This window comes from Hyla sarda, chromosome 1 (genome assembly GCF_029499605.1).
Source record: "Hyla sarda isolate aHylSar1 chromosome 1, aHylSar1.hap1, whole genome shotgun sequence".
Taxonomy (NCBI): Eukaryota; Metazoa; Chordata; class Amphibia; order Anura; family Hylidae; genus Hyla; species Hyla sarda.
In genome coordinates, this window is record NC_079189.1 from 410930436 (window position 1) to 410951315 (window position 20880).

Sequence of the window (20880 nt, forward strand, 5' to 3'; positions counted from 1 at the left end):
GCCGGCTTTTTGCATATGAACACCGCTGTGGCAGGTTGTTACCAGGGATTCAAGTTTCCTTGGAACCTGGGGGTCATATTCCAGCAATATGTTCCCTTCTACCACTGAGTGCCATACAATGAGCAAGTTCTTTTGCGTTTCTGCCAGTCGCTCAGGTTTCTTTAAGATTCCTGATCTGTCCGGTCTGCTGGCCATCCATCTTAGGGGGGTTTTCTTGGCATGTCATGCTATGGGATTCCCTTCTCCACAGGCTATCGCATCTGCAGCTAGTGCTACGGATCCCCTCATCCTGTGCACGGCCCTCAGGGGAATATTCTTGTGTGGGCATGGATTAGACTTGACATTATTATGCCAGATAGTAGTCTCGCCTGTTACTCATTTCATTGCTGCCGCGTCCGCGGCTTCACTCGGTACCCCACTGCTCGTGCGAGGTGCCTGATGTTGTGACCCGTAGTATACTAGGGATCCTTATCAGTAAACTACACTGTGGTCTGCATGGTTTTTCACTACCGCCGGTGACACATCACAGGGTTGACGTATCTGCTTCTGGAGTCCGGTACTTCACTACTCTCTGAGGTGCCCAACAGTGTCCTGTTGTCTCCTAGGGACCCATACCAGTAAGCAAGACAGTGGACTGCATGGTTGTCTACACCGCCTGTCATACCTCAAGCGACTGATGTATCTACGGCTGGAGTTCCGGTACCTCACTGCTGTGCGAGGGCTGACAATATGACTCCTTGTCTTCTATGGACCCATACCAGTAAGCCAGACAGTGGTCTGCATGGTTTCCTACACCACCTGTCACACGTCTCATGGCTGGTGTATCTGCAACTGGACTTCCGGTACCTCACTACTGTGCGAGGTGCCGACGGAATTACTCGCTGTCCACTATGGATCCATACCAGTAAGCCAGACAACGGTCTGCATGGTTTACTACACTGCCTGTCACACATCTCACGGCTGTTGTGTCTGCGACTGGAGTTCCACTGCCTCACCCCTGTGTGGGGTGCCCGACGGTGTGACTCGCTGTCCACTGTGGATTCATGCCAGTAAACCAGACAGTTGTGTTGTCTTCTGCCGCCTGTCACACGTCGCACGACTGATGTTTTTGCGGCTGGAGTTCCGATACCCCACTGTTGTACGCGGTATACGTAGAACTGATCCATCATGTCCCACGGACACTATACGAGATGTCAGGGATGCATTCCACGGCTCCTCTGCCTCCCTCTATCTCCCAGAGAGTGGGGTTTCTCGGCCTCCCCAGGGGCACAGTTATCGCCTGCCTGACTGTTCCATTTTCGCCAAATGCCTGGGGGTGTTCTTGTTCAGCCAGACTGTTGTCTACACTGTTTCCGCCTCCATCGGACCTCTAGGCGGCCGCGGACATAGCCAGGTTTCCCGTACCCCACGGCTAGGTGAGGGATCTGAAGTAGGGTCTCTACAGGTATACAGGGTTGGTACCAGTCGGACAATCCTCCTTCGGTTGGGGTTTTCCTACTCCACCAGGTCGCCGTTGTATAGGCCGCACTCAAGTACCCCGCTTCCTGTGGGAGGTTGAATGGGTGTCCTGTCGGCCAGACGGATTTCCGCACAGCTTACTACTACATCACACTTTCACCCCGTGGACGGTAGTTCAGGTTACCCACTGCCATGGTGTAGTTTCAGGTGAGTGTCCCCATGTGCCTTATACAATGCACCACATACTGGTTTACAGGGTTACCTTCTTGGTTAGGTCCCTCTCTCAATGCCTGCTACTCTGTCTACAGGCTGGTATCTCACTTCATTGTGTGTTCCATATGCGGGACCCGGCGTTACCACGGTCCCTTTGCCATATGGCCAGGCTGTGTCTGCATGGTGTTCTAATTCATCTGGTCGCCTTCCCCGTTTTTTAGGCTGAGGCTGCAATCCGGTGTCTCTCTTCCAGTGTGTGTACCTGTGGGTTCTCGGGACCCTTTCTTCCTATAAGTCACACTGTGTCTACATATTACCTGCTCCACATTCATTCTTTATCTCCTGAGTCTGCATCTGCAGCCTTGGTGTCTGGCACCATTAGGAGATGGGGTGTGGGCTTTTTTTCTGCAGGTCTTTCTCAGCAACAGCAGCATCACTCTGTTCTCCTTTCTTAGGTTGCGCTGTTGGTCTGCTAGAGGCATACCTCCGTTCCTGCTGGTCCCTTGGATGTCTGTGGTTTTCTTTAGTTTCTCCAGTCTGCTGGGGAGCCGTGGGGTGCCCATGTCTGTGTTCCTACATATGCTTAGACCGCTTTGTAGGTGTAGAACCCACCTTTCCCTTTGTTCGGTGGGGTGTGCCTTTGGGCTTCCGGTGATTTTGTTTCCGCGGCGGTTGAGCACTTCTGTTCTGACATGGGGCCTGCTGGGGCGTCAGTCAGTTCAGCCTATGCCTCCAGGTGTTTTTTCCGGGATTTCTGTCCGGGGTGGCTCAAGCACCTACTTGTCACTGTCTGGAATGGCTCGCAACACGTCTTATATTTTTTGCCCATCTCCAGTGTACAGGATTCCGATCCCTCTTGGAACACAAGGTGGCTCCTCCAAACAGCGATGGGTTGCCGTCGGGACCGGGGGCTCCGTCCTCCCAGTGCTTGTCCCGTGCTGTGGGACAGTATTTCCCTACGCCTGGCGCACTTTGCCAATTCCCCTTCCACAGGGGGTACAGGGATCAGTGTGCTTGGCAGGGGTCTGTGCTTGAGTTTTTTCCTCTCTACCACCCTTGTTTTCCTTCCCATGGAGGGTCCATTTTGTTGAATTTTTTTCTCCTGCCGCGATGTTTCCATCTCGCTGTTTCCTGCTGTATAGGTGGTGTATCTGGCGCGGCCCTTGTTTTTTGCTGAAAGCATTCAACTAAGCCTTTTCCTGTCTAGGCTTGTGGGCTTATTGTCCTCTATCACAGCCTGGCTCTCTCTGTTTTTTGATTGGCTTCTGCTGCTCACGCAGTTTGGCTCTCTCCTCTGTTGGAGAAGTTTGTACAATCTCCCTGGAAGGGTTGTGTTTTTCCTTCCCTTTTGTCTGTGCCAGTTGTAATGCACTGACACCGAAGTCTTCTGGAGTCACCCTTCCTGTGCGCAGACCCTGAGAATCCCAGCTGGGTTCTCATTTGTTTCCCCCTCCGTTCCCAATCTGGCAGGATGTTTCTAGTTCTAGTGCACTCTGGTCCACTTGGACCACCGGGGTCTAGGACTGGTTGGTCTCCTTCGCTTGCACTCTGTCCTAGGATGCTGTGGTGTACCTTTTTTTTCGGCGGCTCTTCCAGTTCCTTGGGCCTGGGTGATGCTTCAGGCTTTGGGCATGTGTAGTGATCCGGCCAAGACTCCTCCGCAATCCCATTAGTCGGGGCGGTCTTTCTGTCCTTCACGGAAGTTTGTCGCCCGGAGAATTTTTCGCGCACGTCTGGTTTTGTTTACTCTTCAGGGGTTCGTCTTCCGGGTGACTCTACGTCTCCAGTTTACTTTTCTGTCTCTCTGGTATCCGAGATGCCACCCTTTTCAGGGTGTTTTCCTTCAGGGCCCAGGTCTGCCAGAGTGGGAGGGCGTTCAGGTTCTCAGCTTTAAACCACTACAGCTAGTTTCGCCTTGTGGCGGGCCCCTGGGACAGGGGTTTTTGGGTCGGCGGCTGTTCAGGTCATTGCTCTCATGCCCCGGACCTCTCCGGAGCAGGTTTCCATCTTTCTTTTTTTCCCTGTGCTTTCTTGTCTCTCTATATGACCCAAGTGTCTTGGGTCTCTACAGGGACGGCCTTTTCCTTTGGCATCCTAGTCCATCTTCTTGGGCGGGTGTTGTTCCAGGAGTCCAATTTCTGGGCCTAGTGTGTTCTCCACCTGGGGGGCTCGGCCGCAGGCCTTGTGGACACGTGAATCCGGTCTCAGGACTGATTCCTTTTCTCCGGTGTTGTTTTTTCCCACCCTAGGGGACTGCTTTGTTACGTCCCATCAGTTAGGTGTCCCCCAATGAAGAACGACCGAGAAAAGAAGATTTTTGTGTACTCACCGTAAAATCTTTCTCGTAGCCTTCATTAGGGGAAACTGCACCCACCCATTTCTTCATCTTTTTTCCGGGCAATTTTTTTCCAGTTCTTGGGTTGTTATCCGGGATCCCTTTCTAGGGTCCTTCGGATGTATTTCCTTGTTGGTTTCTTCTACTGCTTTTTGACAAAACTGATTACCTCACTGCAGGTGGGCAGGTATATCCTGCCAGGGAGGAGCCGACTTTTTTTTCTTAGTGTCAGCGCCTCCTAGTGGCAAGAGCATATACCCATCAGTTAGGTGTCCCCCAATGAACACTACAAGAAAGGGATTTTACAGTGAGTACACAAAAATCTTCTTTTCTCTATCGGCTCCATTGGGGGACACAGACCGTGAGTGTATGCTGCTGTCTCTAGGAGGTATGACACTATGGCAACAAGCAAAGTCGGCTCCTCCCAGCAGGATATACCCGCCTCCAGGCCCTGAGCTAATCAGTTTTAGCTTAGTGTCTGAAGGAGGTGGACATGGTCTGGAATTCTCCAGACCAGGTCTTCGGTTTTATTTTCCTAGTTAGGGAATGTGTTAGTTTTTTATTCCCTTTTCTTTAATATTTTCAGGTGGGAACTGCGGCTCACTGTGTCCCCATTGCGATTGAGGGGGCACAGACATTGCGCACTTGTACTGTACGGGCGCATGAAGCGCTGACTTACTTTCACTGACTGCTGCTGGGGCATATGAGTCTTGCCCGCTCACTTCCCCGCTCACTTCCCCGCAAGTGCATATGCGGACGACATGTGCGCTCGGGGCAAGGAGCGGGCGCCATTATTATTCTTCTTCATCGGTATTTCGGCGGCCGGGGTGCTATAGCTCCGCCCACAGGTCCGCCGGAGCTTACTGGAGGCGCGAATCGTCCTCCAATCAGTGATGTGCGCGCGATGCAGGTGGCAGGGGCCAATCGGACAGTGCCCCCGCTCTAGGCACACCCCTCTCTGGCTATTGGCTAGTCTGTTCTCCTCTCTGTCTACATAGAGCGGAGTTTCATCACAGCAGCTGCCACAGGGGACACAGAACTGTTCCTCCCTCTAAACAGACAACTGGACTGTTAGTCTCCTATTTTGTCTGTATGACATGTAATTCTAAAATTCCTGGTTCTACTGAACCCACTTGCTCTGCCTGCTCCACTGCTCCCCCAGACCCCCTTGCTCCCCGGGATGCTCTTACAGTTCCAGTGGATTCGGCCGCCCCTCCAGCCTGGGTTTTTTCCTATCCCAGTATATGGCTGACTTGACTCAAGTCTCCCGTTCGGTGGCTGAGGCCTCCCGTGACGTGGTGTCTGCCTTGAAGAGGTCTGCCCTGCGCCGGCCCTCTAGAGGGTCCCGCTCCTCTTCTCCACAAGCCTCACGCTCTCACAAGCGTACTAGGGGTGCTTCTTCTGACTCTTACATTGTCTTCAGGTAGACGTGGGTGCTCCCCCCGTGGGTCTGGGAATGCGGATGCCGCCTCCAAAAGGTCTCTCACCGAGCTTCCTTTTACTGGTACCTGTCTTTTTGGCAAGCACCTTGGCGAGATTATCTCTGAGGCGACGGGGGCTAAGAGTTACTTGTTGCCTCAAAATAAGGCTTGCTCTACTTCCCAGAGGAAGTCCTCTTCCTTCCGGTCCTTTCGGACCTTTGGCCCCAATAAGGGGTATGTGCAGGCGCCTTCGCGGGACAAGAAGGCTCCCTCGTTCCGGGCGCGTTCAGTCTTGGAAGTCGGACACCAACCGTTCCGGCCAAATCGGGCAACTGAAATCCCACTTACGCATGAAGTGAAGCCCCCACCCGCAGATTTTTCACGGGTGGGAGGTCGTCTCTTACTTTTTCGAGACATCTGGACCGCACACATTCAGGACTCTTGGGTCAGAGACGTGGTGTCCAACGGATACCGAATCGAATTTGCCTCCCTTCTGAGGGATCGTTTTTTCAGTCCCGAGCCCCCTGGTCTCCTTCTCTGGCGAAGCAGTTTCGGGAGGCCCTCCAGTCCCTGCTCCTCCAGGGAGTTATTGTCTCTGTTCCTCCAGGGGAACGTTTTGGGGGTTTCTATTCCAATCTTTTTGTGGTCCCCAAGAAAGGCGGTTCTGTGCGACCAATTCTGGACCTCAAGCGTCTCAACTGTCATCTTCTCATCCGCCACTTCCGAATGGAATCTCTCCGTTCGGTAGTGGCATCCATGGAACAAGGGGAGTTTCTTTCTTCGGTGGACATCAAGGATGCCTACCTTCATGTTCCAATATTTCCCGGCCATCAGCGGTACCTCCGCTTTGTGGTTCCGGAGGGGCATTTTCAATTCGTAGCCCTACCCTTTGGTCTGGCCACTGCTCCTTGGGTCTTTACCAAGATCCTTGCGCCAGTGATGGCACTGTTGCGGTCGAGAGGAGTCTCAGTGCTCCCTTACCTGGACGACCTTCTCATCAAGGATTCCACCAGAGTCCATACTCAACTCAACACGGCCTCTGCCTGGATTTGCCTTCCGCCGGACAAATGTCTGGCGCTCCTGTCAGGAGTCCGCTCTCTTTGGGCCCAGGCCCCAATTTCCATCCGCATTTGCATGGAAATCTTGGGTCGGATGGTAGCGGCCATGGGAGCCGTACCCTTGGCCCAGTTTCATTACCATCCCCTTCAACTGGCAATTCTCTCTCGATGAGACAGATCTCCTCTGTCTCTCGATCGCAAGATTGCTCTCCCTCGTCGGATCCGTCAGTCTCTGCTCTGGTGGCTCCGCTCCCCCCTTCTTCTTCAGGGGAGATCATTTCTTTCCCTCCACTGGCAGGTAGTTACAACGAATGCCAGTCTGTCGGGCTGGGGCAGTGTGTTCAGGGACTGGACGGTTCAAGGCCTCAAGGCATCTTGGAGCTGAAGGCGATTCTTCTTGGCCTTCTTCATTGGGAGTCCCTGCTTCAGTCCCACCCTGTCCGCGTCCAGTCGAACAACGCCACGGCCGTAGCGTACATAAGTCGGCAAGGTGGCACTCGCAGCTCGGCAGCCATGGCCAAGGTGACAGATTCTCATCTGGGCGGAAAACAAGGTTCTGGCCATTTCGGCGATTCACATTCCGGGTGTGCTCAACTGGGAAGCGGACTTCCTCAGCTGACCACGGCGAGTGGTCCCTACATCCAGAGGTCTTCGCGCAGATCTGCGACCTCTGGGACATTCCAGATGTGGACCACTTCGCGTCTCGGCACAATCGGAAGATCCTTCCATTTGTGTCAAAGTCCCGGGACCCCCTGGCTCTAGCCATGGACGCCCCAGTGATTCCTTGGGCGGGGTTTGCTCTGCCCTATCTGTTCCCTCCCCTTCCGCTCCTTCCCAGGCTTCTTAGGAAGCTCAAAGCCGAGGACGTTCTCGCCATACTGGTAGCTCCAGATTGCCCCGAAGGTCGTGGTACGCCGACGTGGTCAGGCTCCTGGATGACACTCCACTACGCCTTCCACTTCGTTCGGACCTACTGTCTCAGGATCCTCTTTGCCACCCCAATTTACAGTTGCTGCATTTGACGGCGTGGCGGTTGAGACCGCGGTTTTGAGAGCCCGCGGTTTCTCTTCCCAAGTCATTCGCACCATGTTCAGGGCTTGCAAGCCCTCCTCGGCAAAAATTTACCACCGTACCTGGCGGTCTTATTTTCGTTGGTGTGAAGCTCAGGTCTTGTCTCCAGTTACTTTTTCTGTCCCCGGTCTTTTCTCCTTCTTGCAGTCGGGATTGGAACTGGGGTTGTCTCTTAGTTCCCTTAAGGGTCAGGTTTCGGCCCTTTCTATTCTTTTTCAGCATCCTCTGGCTTCTAATTCTCATGTCCGGACCTTCCTTCAAGGAGTGGCGCATGCTGCCCCTCCTTATCGGTCACCTTCTCCCCCTTGGGACTTGAATCTGGTTCTGGATGTCCTCCAAGGTGAACCTCTTGAACCCCTTAGGTGAGTTGTCCCTGCGCCTCTTTTCTTGGAAAGTGGAGTTTCTTGTTGCTATCACCTCCATTCGGAGGGTGTCTGAATTGGCAGCTCTCTCCTGCCGTTCTCAGTTTCTGGTGATTCACCAGGACAAGGTTGTCTTCCGACCAGATCCTTCCTTTTTGTCTAAGGTTGTTTCGGCCTTTCATCTCAATGAGGACATTGTTCTTCCGTCCTTTTGTCCCACTCCTTCTCATCCTAAGGAGCGTTTACTCCTCAATCTGGATGTGGTTCGGGCTGTTAGGTCTTACCTCTCTATCTCTTCTTCGTTTCGTCAGTGCGATTCCTTTTTCGTCCTTACGGAAGGTCGTCGTAAGGGACAACCTGCTTCCAAGGCCACCATTTATCGGTGGATCCGGTCTGCCATTTCGGAAGCCTATCGCTGTAGGGGGAAGATTCCTCCCTTCAGGGTTGTGGCTCATTCTACCCGTTTCTGTTGGGGCATCCTGGGCTCTCCAGAACAAAGCCTCGGCCTCGCAGATTTGCAAGGTGGCTACTTGGTCGTCTTTGCACACTTTCTCGAGGTTCTACTGGGTTCATACCTTCGCATCGGCTGATGCTAGTCTGGGCCATAAACTGCTGCAGGCAGCAGTGGAACAGCCGTCTGCCTGACTATCTGCCCACCCAAGGGACGGCTTTTGTACGTCCCACGGTCTGTGTCCCCCAATGGAGCCGATAGAGAAAAGGAGATTTTTTAACACTTACCATAAAATCTCTTTCACGAAGGATCCATTGGAGGAAACAGCTCCCGCCGTTTTGGGTTTCTCTTTGGTTCTCTGTCCAAGGGTGTGTTCAGTTATATCTTTTTTCTTCTGGTTCTCGGACAGTTCGTGTTTTTTCCTTGACCTGTTGGTCTTCTCCTATTGCTCTGGTACAAAAACTGATTAGCTCAGGGCCTGGAGGCAGGTATATCCTGCTGGGAGGAGCTGACTTCTTTGCTATAGTGTCATACCTCCTAGAGACAGCAGCATACACCCACGGTCTGTGTCCCCCAATGGATCCTTCGAGAAAGAGGTTTTACGGTAAGTGTTAAAAAAATCTCCTTTTTTTTAGCCAAACTTTATTTTTATTTTTTTAAGTTTTGTGCATATTGAAGAGGATTTTATAGGTAAGTTTATATCGTAGACTTTGGTTCTGTGCAGTTTTCTTGGTGTTTTTACATTTTTTATTTATATATTGGTATAGACATCTGAGGCGGTCCAAAGAGCAAAAGCAAATGGAGTCATTCATAGAGATATAAAAACAATGAGTTTATTGTTATACATTAAAACCAAACACACACAGAGAGGGAAACAATACATCAAAGATATGCGGCATTGCCGGACACACTGTATCAAGGATATAAATCAAAGGGGCATAGCACATACTATAATGTATATAAAATACATAAACATGGACACCAAACCACACAAAAATGAAGTAGCAATCCGGTAAGTATACATACCGTATTTATCGGCGTATAACACGCACTTTTTAGGCTAAAATTTTTAGCCTAAAGTCTATGTGCGTGTTATACGCCGATACCGCCCCAGGAAAGGCAGGGGGAGAGAGGCCGTCGCTTCCCGCTTCTCTCCCCCTGCCTTCCCTGGGGTCTAGAGCCCTGCTGCCGGCCCTTCTCACCCCCTGGCTATCGGCGCCGCTGCCCGTTCTGTCCCCCTGACTATCGGTGCCGGCGCCCCATTGCCGGCGCCAATAGCCAGGGGGAGAGAAGGGGCAGCGGCAACGATTGCCGGCGCCGCTGCCCCGTTGCCTCCCCCCATCCCCGGTGGCATAATTACCTGGGTCGGGTCCGCGCTGCTGCAGGCCTCCGGCGTGCGTCCCCTTCGTCATTGCTATGCGCTGCGCGGCGCATGACGTCAGTGCGCCGTGCATAGCAACGACGCAGGGGACGCACGCCGGAGGCCTGCAGCAGCGCGGACCCGACCCAGGTAATTATGCCACCGGGGATGGGGGGAGGCAACGGGGCAGCGGCGCCGGCAATGGGTGCCGCTGCCCCTTCTCTCCCCCTGGCTATCGGCGCCGGTACCAATAGTCAGGGGGACAGAACGGGCAGTGGCGCCGATAGCCAGGGAGTGAGAAGGGCCGGCAGCAGGGCTCTAGACCCCAGGGAAGGCAGGGGGAGAGAAGCGGGCAGCGACGGCCTCTCTCCCCCTGCCTTTCCTGGGGGTGTATCGGGGTATACACACGCACCCTCATTTTACCATGGATATTTGGGTAAAAAACTTTTTTTTACCCAAATATCCTTGGTAAAATGAGGGTGCGTGTTATAGGCCGGTGCGTGGTATACCCCGATAAATACGTTACATAAAGTGCAAGTTGAAATAAGGTGCTACATGTTGGTATTCATATCAAATACCCAGATAAAGTGCATAGAGAAGTGAATAGCAATAGAATATGGCAATAAAATATACCCACAGTAGGTATATTTTATTGCCATATTCTATTGCTATTCACTTTTTTTCTTCTTCCTAAATTTTGTACAACACAGGCCCCTAAGCACATTTGTGTGTATCCCAGGTTTGATAGTCTGTACAAGTAAAATAGAGTAGAAGGACCTGCTGACATATATTGTTTTAACCTACCATTTACCCATCATCTGCCTGGTTAAACATTTGTGCAATTTATGTTCCTCATATATCATTGCAGTATCTTGGACCTAAGTGACTATATATCAGAACTTGGCCACCCCTACCTGTGGGTGCAAACAATGGGAGGTTTGCATTTTCCAACAGATCAACCACAGGTAAAGGCTAAAGAACATAACTTGTAGATACAAGGTCTTTTTCTGTACCTAGCAGCATTTATTTAAAAAAAAAAAAAAACATATATATTTTTCTCCCAGCCATCAATCGTAGCTGATAACACTCTAAGCGCCAGTCACATGGAGAAGACCATTAAGTTATTGAGGTCACGGCTATTGTCTCGTTTATCTCTGTACAAACAGTTTGCTTCTTTGGGTAAGTGATCCTGACTTTTTCAATCTTCTTGTCCGGAGATGTTATGCTTTATTTTGTAACATAGAGGTTCATTTTACAGAACATGGTATTATTCCAGTCTCTGGAGAATGTCAGAACCTGTTTCCTGCAAAGGTCATATCACGTCTTACTAGATGGAACATGATAACATATGAAGATTATGTGGTGAGTGGAGGTTTATTTATACTTTTAGGATTATGGAACCAATCATTGTTAGAGATGAGCGAACTTACAGTAAATTTGATTCGTCACAAACTTCTCGGCTCGGTGGTTGCTGACTTTTCCTGCATAAATTGGTTCAGCTTTCCGGTGCTCCGATGGGCTGGAAAAGGTGGATACAGTCCTAGGAAAGAGTCTCCTAGGACTGTATCCACCTTTTCCAGCCCACGGGAGCACCTGAAAGCTGAACTAATTTATGCAGGAAAAGTCAACTGCCGAGCCGAGAAGTTCGTGACGAATCAAATTTACTGTAAGTTCGCTCATCTCTAATTATTGTGTTGCTTAGCATGTCACAATGAAAAGGAAATGTTCCTTTTAATTTTTTTTTAATTTTTTTTCCTAAACTGATTAGAACCAGATACTGGAACATGTTTTTTTTTTTTTTTTTTTTTTTTTTTTTTTTTTCCAAATCTGTATTGACTGATTGTAAATTATTTAGTACAGCATAATCGGGAACCATATTGCTTGAGCTTTCTGCACAACATTTACAGAAATCCCAGGTCCATACATTGATCAGTATGACATGCTGACCAAATGAAGGTCAAAACAAAGATCTTTGTATGCATAAAATAAATAATAATTTGTTACACATTTTTTGTTACAATACAGGAATATGGGTGCACTACTGTGGTAGATGTATACAATGACATTGGCTATCCCTCAACACTGATGTTAAAATTGAGACATTCGCCAGTATATCCTTGTATGAAGGACAGAGTTTCTTGTAATACAGGAATATGGGTGCACTACTGTGGTAGATGTATACAATGACATTGGCTATCCCTCAACACTGATGTTAAAATTGAGACATTCGCCAGTGTATCCTTATATGAAGGACAGAGTTTCTTGTAATACAGGAATATGGGTGCACTACTGTGGTAGATGTATACAATGACATTGGCTAATCCCTCAACAATGATGTTAAAATTGAGACATTCGCCAGTGTATCCTTATATGAAGGACATACCAGAGCCTGCACACCAACGCCAAGGTTTCTCAAAATGGTGCGAGACCTACTCTAATCCTACCTGTGCCTGACAAGCAAAACAGGGGCCAGTGGGCAATTACGGCAGCATTCGGTCGACTCACAACTTCCTTCCAGATACCCTCCAGCATGACTGAGCACACATGCAATGGGAGGAGGGAGGCAATCTGCAAGCCCCCCTGAGTTGGCTCATATGGGTGCCTGGCCCCACAGGTGCCACCCCAATGCTGCCCTGAAGATATTCAAGGTGCATTTATTTTGGAGTTTACACACCTCCAAGTATAAAATTTAAACAAACAACAAAAAACGTGGTCTCAAATGGCTGGAGGTGCTCAACCCCAGATGCGGTTGTGCATTTATACTGGGGGAGCAGATCCTGCCCTTATAGTCCGTTGCTAGGGGCGATCCCCAGGATAAAAATGCATACAATGGAGGATGCCTGCAGCGGACTACAAGTGCCACAATAGAATCCTACACCAGATAAACGGTGTGGATGTGTAACAATTAGAATACAATACAGAAATTTAGGTGCACTCCTGTGGTAGATGTATACAATGACATTAGCTAATCCCTCAACACTGATGTTAAAATTGAGACATTCACCAGTGTATCCTTATATGAAGGACAGAGTTTCTTGTAATACAGGAATTTAGGTGCACTCCTGTGGTAGATGTATACAATGACATTGACTATCCCTCAACACTGATGTTAAAACTGAGACATTCGCCAGTGTATCCTTATATGAAGGACAGAGTTTCTTGTAATACAGGAATATGGGTGCACTCCTGTGGTAGATGTATACAATGACATTGACTATCCCTCAACACTGATGTTAAAATTGAGACATTCGCCAGTGTATCCTTATATGAAGGACAGAGTTTCTTGTAATACAGGAATATGGGTGCACTCCTGTGGTAGATGTATACAATGACATTGACTATCCCTCAACACTGATGTTAAAACTGAGACATTCGCCAGTGTATCCTTATATGAAGGACAGATTTTCTTGTAATACAGGAATTTAGGGGCACTACTGTGGTAGATGTAAACAATACATTGGCTATCCCTCAACACTGATGTTAAAATTGAGACATTCGCCAGTGTATCCTTATATGAAGGACACACCAGAGCCCGCACACCAACGCCAAGGTTTCTCAAGATGGTGCGAGACCTAACGCTAATCCTACCTGTGCGTGACAAGCAAAACAGGGGCCAGTGGGCAATTACAGCAGCATTCGGTCGACTCACAACTTCCTCCCAGATACCCTCCAGCGTGACTGAGCGGGAGGAGGGAGGCAAGCTGCAAGCCCCCCTGAGTTGGCTCATATGGGTGCCTGGCCCCACAGGTGCCACCCCAATGCTGCCCTGAAGATATTCAAGGTGCATTTATTTTGGAGTTTATACACCTCCAAGTATAAAATTTAAACAAACAACAAAAATCCCCAAGTATAAATGCACAACCGCATTTGGGGTTGAGCACCTCCAGCCATTTGAGACCACGTTTTTTGTTGTTTGTTTAAATTTTATACTTGGAGGTGTGTAAACTCCAAAATAAATGCGCCTTGAATATCTTCAGGGCAGCATTGGGGTGGCACCTGTGGGGCCAGGCACCCATATGAGCCAACTCAGGGGGGCTTGCAGCTTGCCTCCCTCCTCCCATTGCATGTGTGCTCAGTCACGCTGGAGGGTACCTGGGAGGAAGTTGTGAGTCGACCGTATGCTGCCGTAATTGCCCACTGGCCCCTGTTTTGCTTGTCAGGCACAGGTAGGATTAGCGTAGGTCTCGCACCATCTTGTCCCCTATCGTTTGGATAGGAGATAAGGTGTCTAAGGGCGGAGTACCCCTTTAAGAATGCTTTTCAAATTAAGTCTTACTTTGTCCACTACTTTTAGAAGAGAATTGTTTCATTTCATGTGCAGCTTAATTACTACTTACATATTTCATAGTATGCATATTATACGAAGTGTGTATGTGTACTTTTATGTACATCGTTGTTCAGTGTGAAGGTTTCTGTGTTACAGGTTCTTCCGTATACTAAGGATGTTGTGGAGAGTGGATTAGCACAGGAGACCCATCTTTATTACTCTCTTATGATTGAGAGGGGGACAGGTATGAATGGATGTTGCTATTGTGATTTTTGTTTATTGGGCGGTGTTTAGTGACATACACTGCTCAAAAAAATAAAAGGAACACTTAAACAACACAATGTAACTCCAAGTCAATCTGTGAAATCACACTGTCCATTCAGGAAGCAACACTGATTGACAATCAATTTCACATGCTGTTGTGCAAATGGAACAGACAACAGGTGGAAATTATAGGTGACCTGAAGGAGTGGGGTTCTTCAGGTGGTGACCACAGACCACTTCAGTTCCTATGCTTCCTGGCTAATGTTTTGGTCATTTTTGAATGCTGGCTGTGCTTTGACTCTAGTGGTAGCGGTAGTGGTAGTCTACAACCCATTCAAGTGGCTCAGGTAGTGAAGCTCATCCAGGATGGCACATCAATGCGAGCTGTGGCAAGAAGGTTTGCTGTGTCTGTCAGCATAGTGTCCAGAGCATGGAGGTGCTACCAGGAGACAGGCCAGTACATCAGGATACATGTAGGAGAGCAACAATCCAGCAGCAGGAGGACCGCTACCTCTGCCTTTGTGCAAGGAGGAGCACTGCCAGAGCCCTGCAAAATGACCTTCAGCAGGCCACAAATGTGCATGTGTCCACTCAAACGGTTAGAAACAGACTCCATGAGGGAGGTATGAGGGCCCGACTTCATCAGGTGGGGTTTTGCTTACAGCCCAACACTGTGCAGGACGTTTGGCATTTGCCAGAGAACACCAAGATTGGCTAATTCGCCACTGTGCTCTTCACAGATGAACGCAGGTTCACACTGAGCACATGTGACAGTCTGAGAATCTGGAGATGCCGAGGAGAACGTTCTGATGCCTGCAACATCCTCCAACATGACCAGTGTGGCAGTGGGTCAGTAATGGTGTTGGGTGGCATTTCTTTGGTGGGCCGCACAGTGCTCCATGTGCTTGCCAGAGGTAGCCTGACTGCCATTAGGCACTGAGATGAGATCCTGAGACCCCTTGTGAGACCATATGCTGGTGCGGTTGGCCCTGGGTTCCTCCTAATGCAAGACAGTGCTAGACCTCATGTGGAGGAATGCATTGATGCTATGGACTGGCCCGCCCGTTCCCCAGACCTGAATCCAATTGAGCACATCTGGGACATCATGTCTCGCTCCATCCACCAACGCCACGTTGCACCACAGACTGTCCAGGAGTTGGCGGGAGGTCATACTGGCGCATGGTTCATTCATTCAGATCTATGATGTGTTCTTAGTGTTCCCTTTATTTTTTTTGAGCAGTGTATTAATATGTGTACAGTAAACTGGTTATACTAGTTTCTAGGCTATTCTGTGCTAGAATTTAAGAATGGGAGACCATACCACCAATATGGGTCCTAGTTTCATGCCAGAGATGTTTGACAGAAGTATCATCATTTACTATTTCCAACAACTTCCATAATAAATGTGTACTTATCAGGATAGAAAAGGTTGAGTTCTACAATTATTATTGTATTATACAGAAGCATTTATATCTTGTAACAGGTATGGCTTTTGTTCTTGCTTTATCACAATTAGATGTATAATGACATTTGCTTATCTTGTACATAAACATATACAGATGTTGGTTGTACCCCTTATATAGATCATTGTGTAGATCGTAACACCTATAGTGGTAAAAAGATTTCAGTGCTGTTATTGAGTCCACTCCATGATGCACAGCTATTTCTCTTCCTCTTCATTTCAGGGGTGGGATCAGACTGGGGGGTCTTTGGTAGTAGTCGATACACAAAACTTCCTTTTCCTTACTTCTCTGCCCAATCACAGTGAACAATCCACTTTGCTATGCCTTCGGGAAAGTGTACTGGACTGAACAGTTTGTGCTGTGCTGGGCTAATGAATTACACAGTACACTGCTATAGATGACATTTGGAGGAAGAAGGTGTTATTAGTGCACTGAATTTGCAAGGTGCCTTGTGAGCAGAAAGGAAAAAACGACAGCATCATAGCAAGGAAAAGGTTGCACTAAGCACTGTGTTGGTGCAGAGAACCTAAAAGTAAGGGGAGATTACAGTGCAGCTCTGTGGAAATACAGCAGTGGTTACACTTGTATTTACAAAAGGGACAAGGGACAGTTACCCTGAGCTTTATGGACAACCAGAGATGAAAGGGAAGCCTTGATGAGGAACAATGTGGATCATCTTCAGTAGGCAGTCTGGCTTCGCTTGCAGGTACACAGCCTAGGCTTTCTTCATCTCTTCTGCTCATAGCACATGTGTGGTAAACCATGCCTTCTCTTCCTGTAAATTGTCCTGATCTAGCTGTTACTAGAGTAAGATTTTCACTGACAACTGGCAGTGGACAGCCGAGTTCAGAGTAGTGAGACACCTAGTGGCTAAGACTTTAGAGCAGTTTTTCTGGGGTAACGAATAATTTTTAGTAAATGAAGTGATTTAAAACTATGTTATGAATCACATTAGTTATTAAACTAAGGGAAGTCTTTTGAAACAGTGCCCATTTAATATTGCTAAGTTTATGATTTTTTATTCTCTTGAACAATTTTTATATTCGTTTCTTAACTGTAACTTTTTTTTTTGCAGCCAAGCTTCATGGAGCAGTAGTTCTTAATCCTGGCTATTGCTTAATCCCTCCATTGTTTAGTCTTTGTCTCAACTGGAAGGGGGAGCGTAGTTCCAGAAATGATGAAAACATCAGGGTAAGTAGACGTGCCATGGGACTGTGCTTGCCTTGTGAAAAGGCACATGAGCAGCTGTCATGGAGAGCTCTGTGAGTCAGCAACTAGAATATGCAACACCAATTGTTGGAGTACAGTTGCTGACTGACACTTTGATATGCGCTGCCTGTATAACATTTCACAGTGCTGAGCAGCACAGAAAATGTGTTTTTGTAGTGGCATTTTAACCAAACACTGCCTATTTTAGCTTTGAGGACACAGATAATTTTCCTTTTATTTTTTCATCCACACAGCCATTATAGGCTTTTTGTTTTTTATGTGACACCAATTGGGCTTTTGTAATGACACTTTTCATTTTACCATAAAATGTTTGGCACAACCAAAAAAGTATTGTTTTGCAAAACAGACATTTTATCTTTGTTCTGTGCGTCAATAGGATTTAAACGATGTGAATATTAAGTTTTTCTATTATTGTACTACTTAAAAAAAAAAAAATCCAAACTCTAATTCAAACAGAGTAGGTATGTTTTAAATTACCATATTCCGACCCATTTTTATTCTTCCATATACAGGTCTGAACTAGGGAAAGTTTTTTGCCAAGTGATCTCTCATTTTTATCCATTTTTATTTTCATGGCATTTTTCACTCATGTGATGGGAACAAAAATCAGAAATTTTGCCTCCCCCCCCCCCCCCCCCCCCAGTATATGCTGCTCATTGTGCGGGTATATTATAATAGTTTGGCCAATTCCACACACAGCAATATCAAATGTTCATTATTTTGTATTCTTTTTTTTTTTTTAATTTGTAAAATGGGAAAAGGGTTCATGCGGGAAGCTCCATTTCCTTTCATGAAAAGCTATTTTTTTGCCATAGCATATCACTGATATTGGCATTCTGCTAATAGTCTGACCAAATGGGGCAATGAGTCAGAACACTAGTCCGGTTCCTGTCATTACAGCCTTTTGATCGTGTAATCTGCATTCATCATGGCATCTAAAGAGTTAAAGGGGTACTCCACTGTAAAAAAAAAAAAAAAAAAAAAAAAAAAAAAATGTAATCAACTGATGCCAGAAAGTTACAGATTTGTAAATGACTTATTTAAAAATCTTAATCCTTCCAGTTCTTATCAGCTGCTGTATGCTCCACAGGAAGTTCTTTTCTTTTTGTATTTCATTTCTGTCTGACCACAGTGCTCTCTATTTACACCTCTGTCCATGTCAGGAACTGTCCAGAGCAGAATAAGTGTGCTACGGGGATTTGCGCCTACTCTGACCAGTTCCTAAACTGGACAGAAGTGTCAGCAGAGAGCACTGTGGTCAGACAGAAAAGAAATTAAAAAAGAAAAGAACTTCCTGTGGCGCATACAGCAGCTGACATGTACTGGAAGGATTAAGATTTCGAAATAGAAGTAATTTACAAATCTGTTTAACTCTCTGGTACCGGTTAATAAAAATAAATAAATTAAAAATAGCAGCCGGGACCTCCTGCTGATGTCTATCAGCCGCCTACCTGTGAAGCTTTATGTGCATGACCTAAACGTATGTCATGGTGCGCTGAGTACCAGGACACCAGGATGTACATTTACGTCATGATTCTTCTAGTGTCAAGGAACTTGCCCAGTTTGGAGACTTTGTTAATAAAGTATGACATTGTACGCTTCCAGCTCTACATTTGATGATTGTTTCCTATTGCCCTTTTCTTTAAACGTTTTTTTCTTTTAAAGGTTATGGAAAGTGAAATCAATGTCTACTACAAAGAACTCAGTGGTCCTTCCCCAGGTTTCCAGCTTCTGACAAATCAGCTGCAGCGATTATGCATGTTATTAGATGTCTATTTGGAGACTGAATGTCATGATAACAGCGTTGAGGGTCCACATGAATTTCCCCCAGAGAAGATTTGTCTTCGTTTGGTCAGGTATGACAGCTTGGATAATGTACAGATTTCTGCAAAACAAACTAGCCTAGTCACATGTCAGAAGTTTTGATTGGTGACAGCCTGTATACTGGGACCACTAATCCGTTTAATCTTTTCCCGCAAAATCAGGTACATGTACGTGTTGATTAGGGACAACTTCCCGCAACACCATGTACATGTACCTGATGAAAATAAACTGTCACAGTGCCGCCGGGCGCTGTGACAGTTTATTGAGCTCGGCTGTGCTGCACAGCCGAGCCTCCCTGACGCCGGCCAGTGACTAATCGCATCGGTCCCCTGCCGGCAATCGCTGCTATTGGTCCATCAGTACAGACGGACTAATGGCAGGGATCTGGTGCGGATCTCCTCCTTCCCCCTCTCCTCCGTCGCTTCACTGTGTAAAGCGATTGGTGGTGAGGGGGGCCCCATCGGAGGAGGTCACTATGGGCACTTCGATCCTGGGTTAACCCTGTAGACGCTGCGGTCACTAAGACTGCAGCGTCCGTTAGGGCAACAGAGGGAGGGAGCTCCCTTTGTCACAGATCGCTACTCTGCAAAGTGAAAGCAGAGCGCAGATGGTTGCCATGGCAACTGGAGGACCGACCGTGGCCTCCGTTGTCATGGCAACATGAGTGATCCTGTCCATACCTAAGGTAGGTACTGATCTATCCTATGCCTGTCAGTACTGACAGACAGGGCATAATTCAATGGAGTACAGATGTGTACTCCATTGAATTATGTGTATAATAGTAAAAAAAAAGTGTGAAAAAATAAATTATATGTGTATAATACATCCCCAAAAATAGTCCCCCCAAATACATCAACATGTCCCGCATGTTGATGTATGTCACAACAAGGCAGTGAAAAAATAAAAAAATTACAGCTCACAGAATGCGGCGACATGTAAACATTCTGCCATAAATTAACTAAAATATAAAAAAGTATATAAATTTGGTATCGCCGTAATCGTATAAACCTGCAGTGTAACGTTAACATGTTATTTATACCGCATGACGAACGACCTAAAAAATAAAAAACAACCACAGAATAGATTTTTTTATGTATACCACCTCATAAAAAATTACATAAAAAACGATCAGTGTCTCACGTGTACCCCAGAATGGTACCAATTTCAGTGTCAACTTCTCTCCCAAAAAATATTTTTGCACCCCAAGTCCTCTGTAATTTTATACGTCAACAAAATATCCTAAACTAAAAGGATGCCCCAGAATCCCCACAGCACGCCTTCATGTCTGAGGCCTGTGTGAGAGTAACGCACAAAGGCCACATATGGGATATTTCTAAATACCTCAGAATTCTGGGAATAAATTTATATATTTATTGGTCAACACCTACTGTGTTACAGAAAAATTTTTATTAAAATGAAAAATCTACAAAAAAATAAAATATAATTTTAACCCCTTAAGGAACCGGGGTTTTTCTGTTGTTGCATTTTTTGCACTTTCCTTTAAAAAATCATAACTCTTAAAATTTTGCACCTAAACATCCATATGAAGGCTTATTTTTTGCGCCACCAATTCTACTTTGTAATGACATCAGTCATTTTACCCAAAAATCTAAGGCGAAATGGGGAAAAAAATCATTGTGAAACAAAATTGAACAAAAAAAAACGCCATTTTGTAACTTTTGGGAGCTTCCGTTTCTACACGGTAAATTTTTCGGTAAAAATGACACCTTATTTTTATTCTGTAGGTCCATATGATTATAATGATACCCTACTTATATAGGTTTGATTTTGTCGGACTTCTGGAAAAAATCATAACTACATGCAGGAAAATGTATACGTTTAAAATTGTCCTCTTCTGACCCCTATAACTTTCATTTTTTTCGCCGTGATCTGAAGTTTTTAGCGGTACCATTTTTGTATTCATAGGACTTATTGATCGCTTTTTATAAATTTTTTCATGATATAAAAAGTGACCAAAAATGCGCTATTTTGGACTTTGGAATTTTTGGGCGTGTACGCCATTGACCGTGCGGTTTAATTAATGATATATTTTTATAGTTCGGACATTTAAGCATGCGGCGATACCACAAATGTTAGTTTTTA

The 20880-nt window shown here is 46.9% G+C and overlaps 1 protein-coding gene across 8 annotated transcripts in view; it reads left to right on the forward strand.

The window, feature by feature from the left end:
* The window catches only part of THOC5 (THO complex subunit 5), a 50368-nt gene that overhangs the window by 25754 nt on the left and 3734 nt on the right, over window positions 1–20880 (forward strand). For all 8 annotated transcript variants that reach the window (XM_056528700.1, XM_056528701.1, XM_056528702.1 and 5 more), the window contains 6 exons: window positions 10598–10694; window positions 10794–10908; window positions 10988–11091; window positions 14153–14240; window positions 16799–16914; window positions 18619–18809. In XM_056528700.1, the coding sequence (XP_056384675.1) occupies window positions 10598–10694; window positions 10794–10908; window positions 10988–11091; window positions 14153–14240; window positions 16799–16914; window positions 18619–18809 (711 nt within the window). The remainder of the gene's footprint in view (window positions 1–10597; window positions 10695–10793; window positions 10909–10987; window positions 11092–14152; window positions 14241–16798; window positions 16915–18618; window positions 18810–20880) is intronic.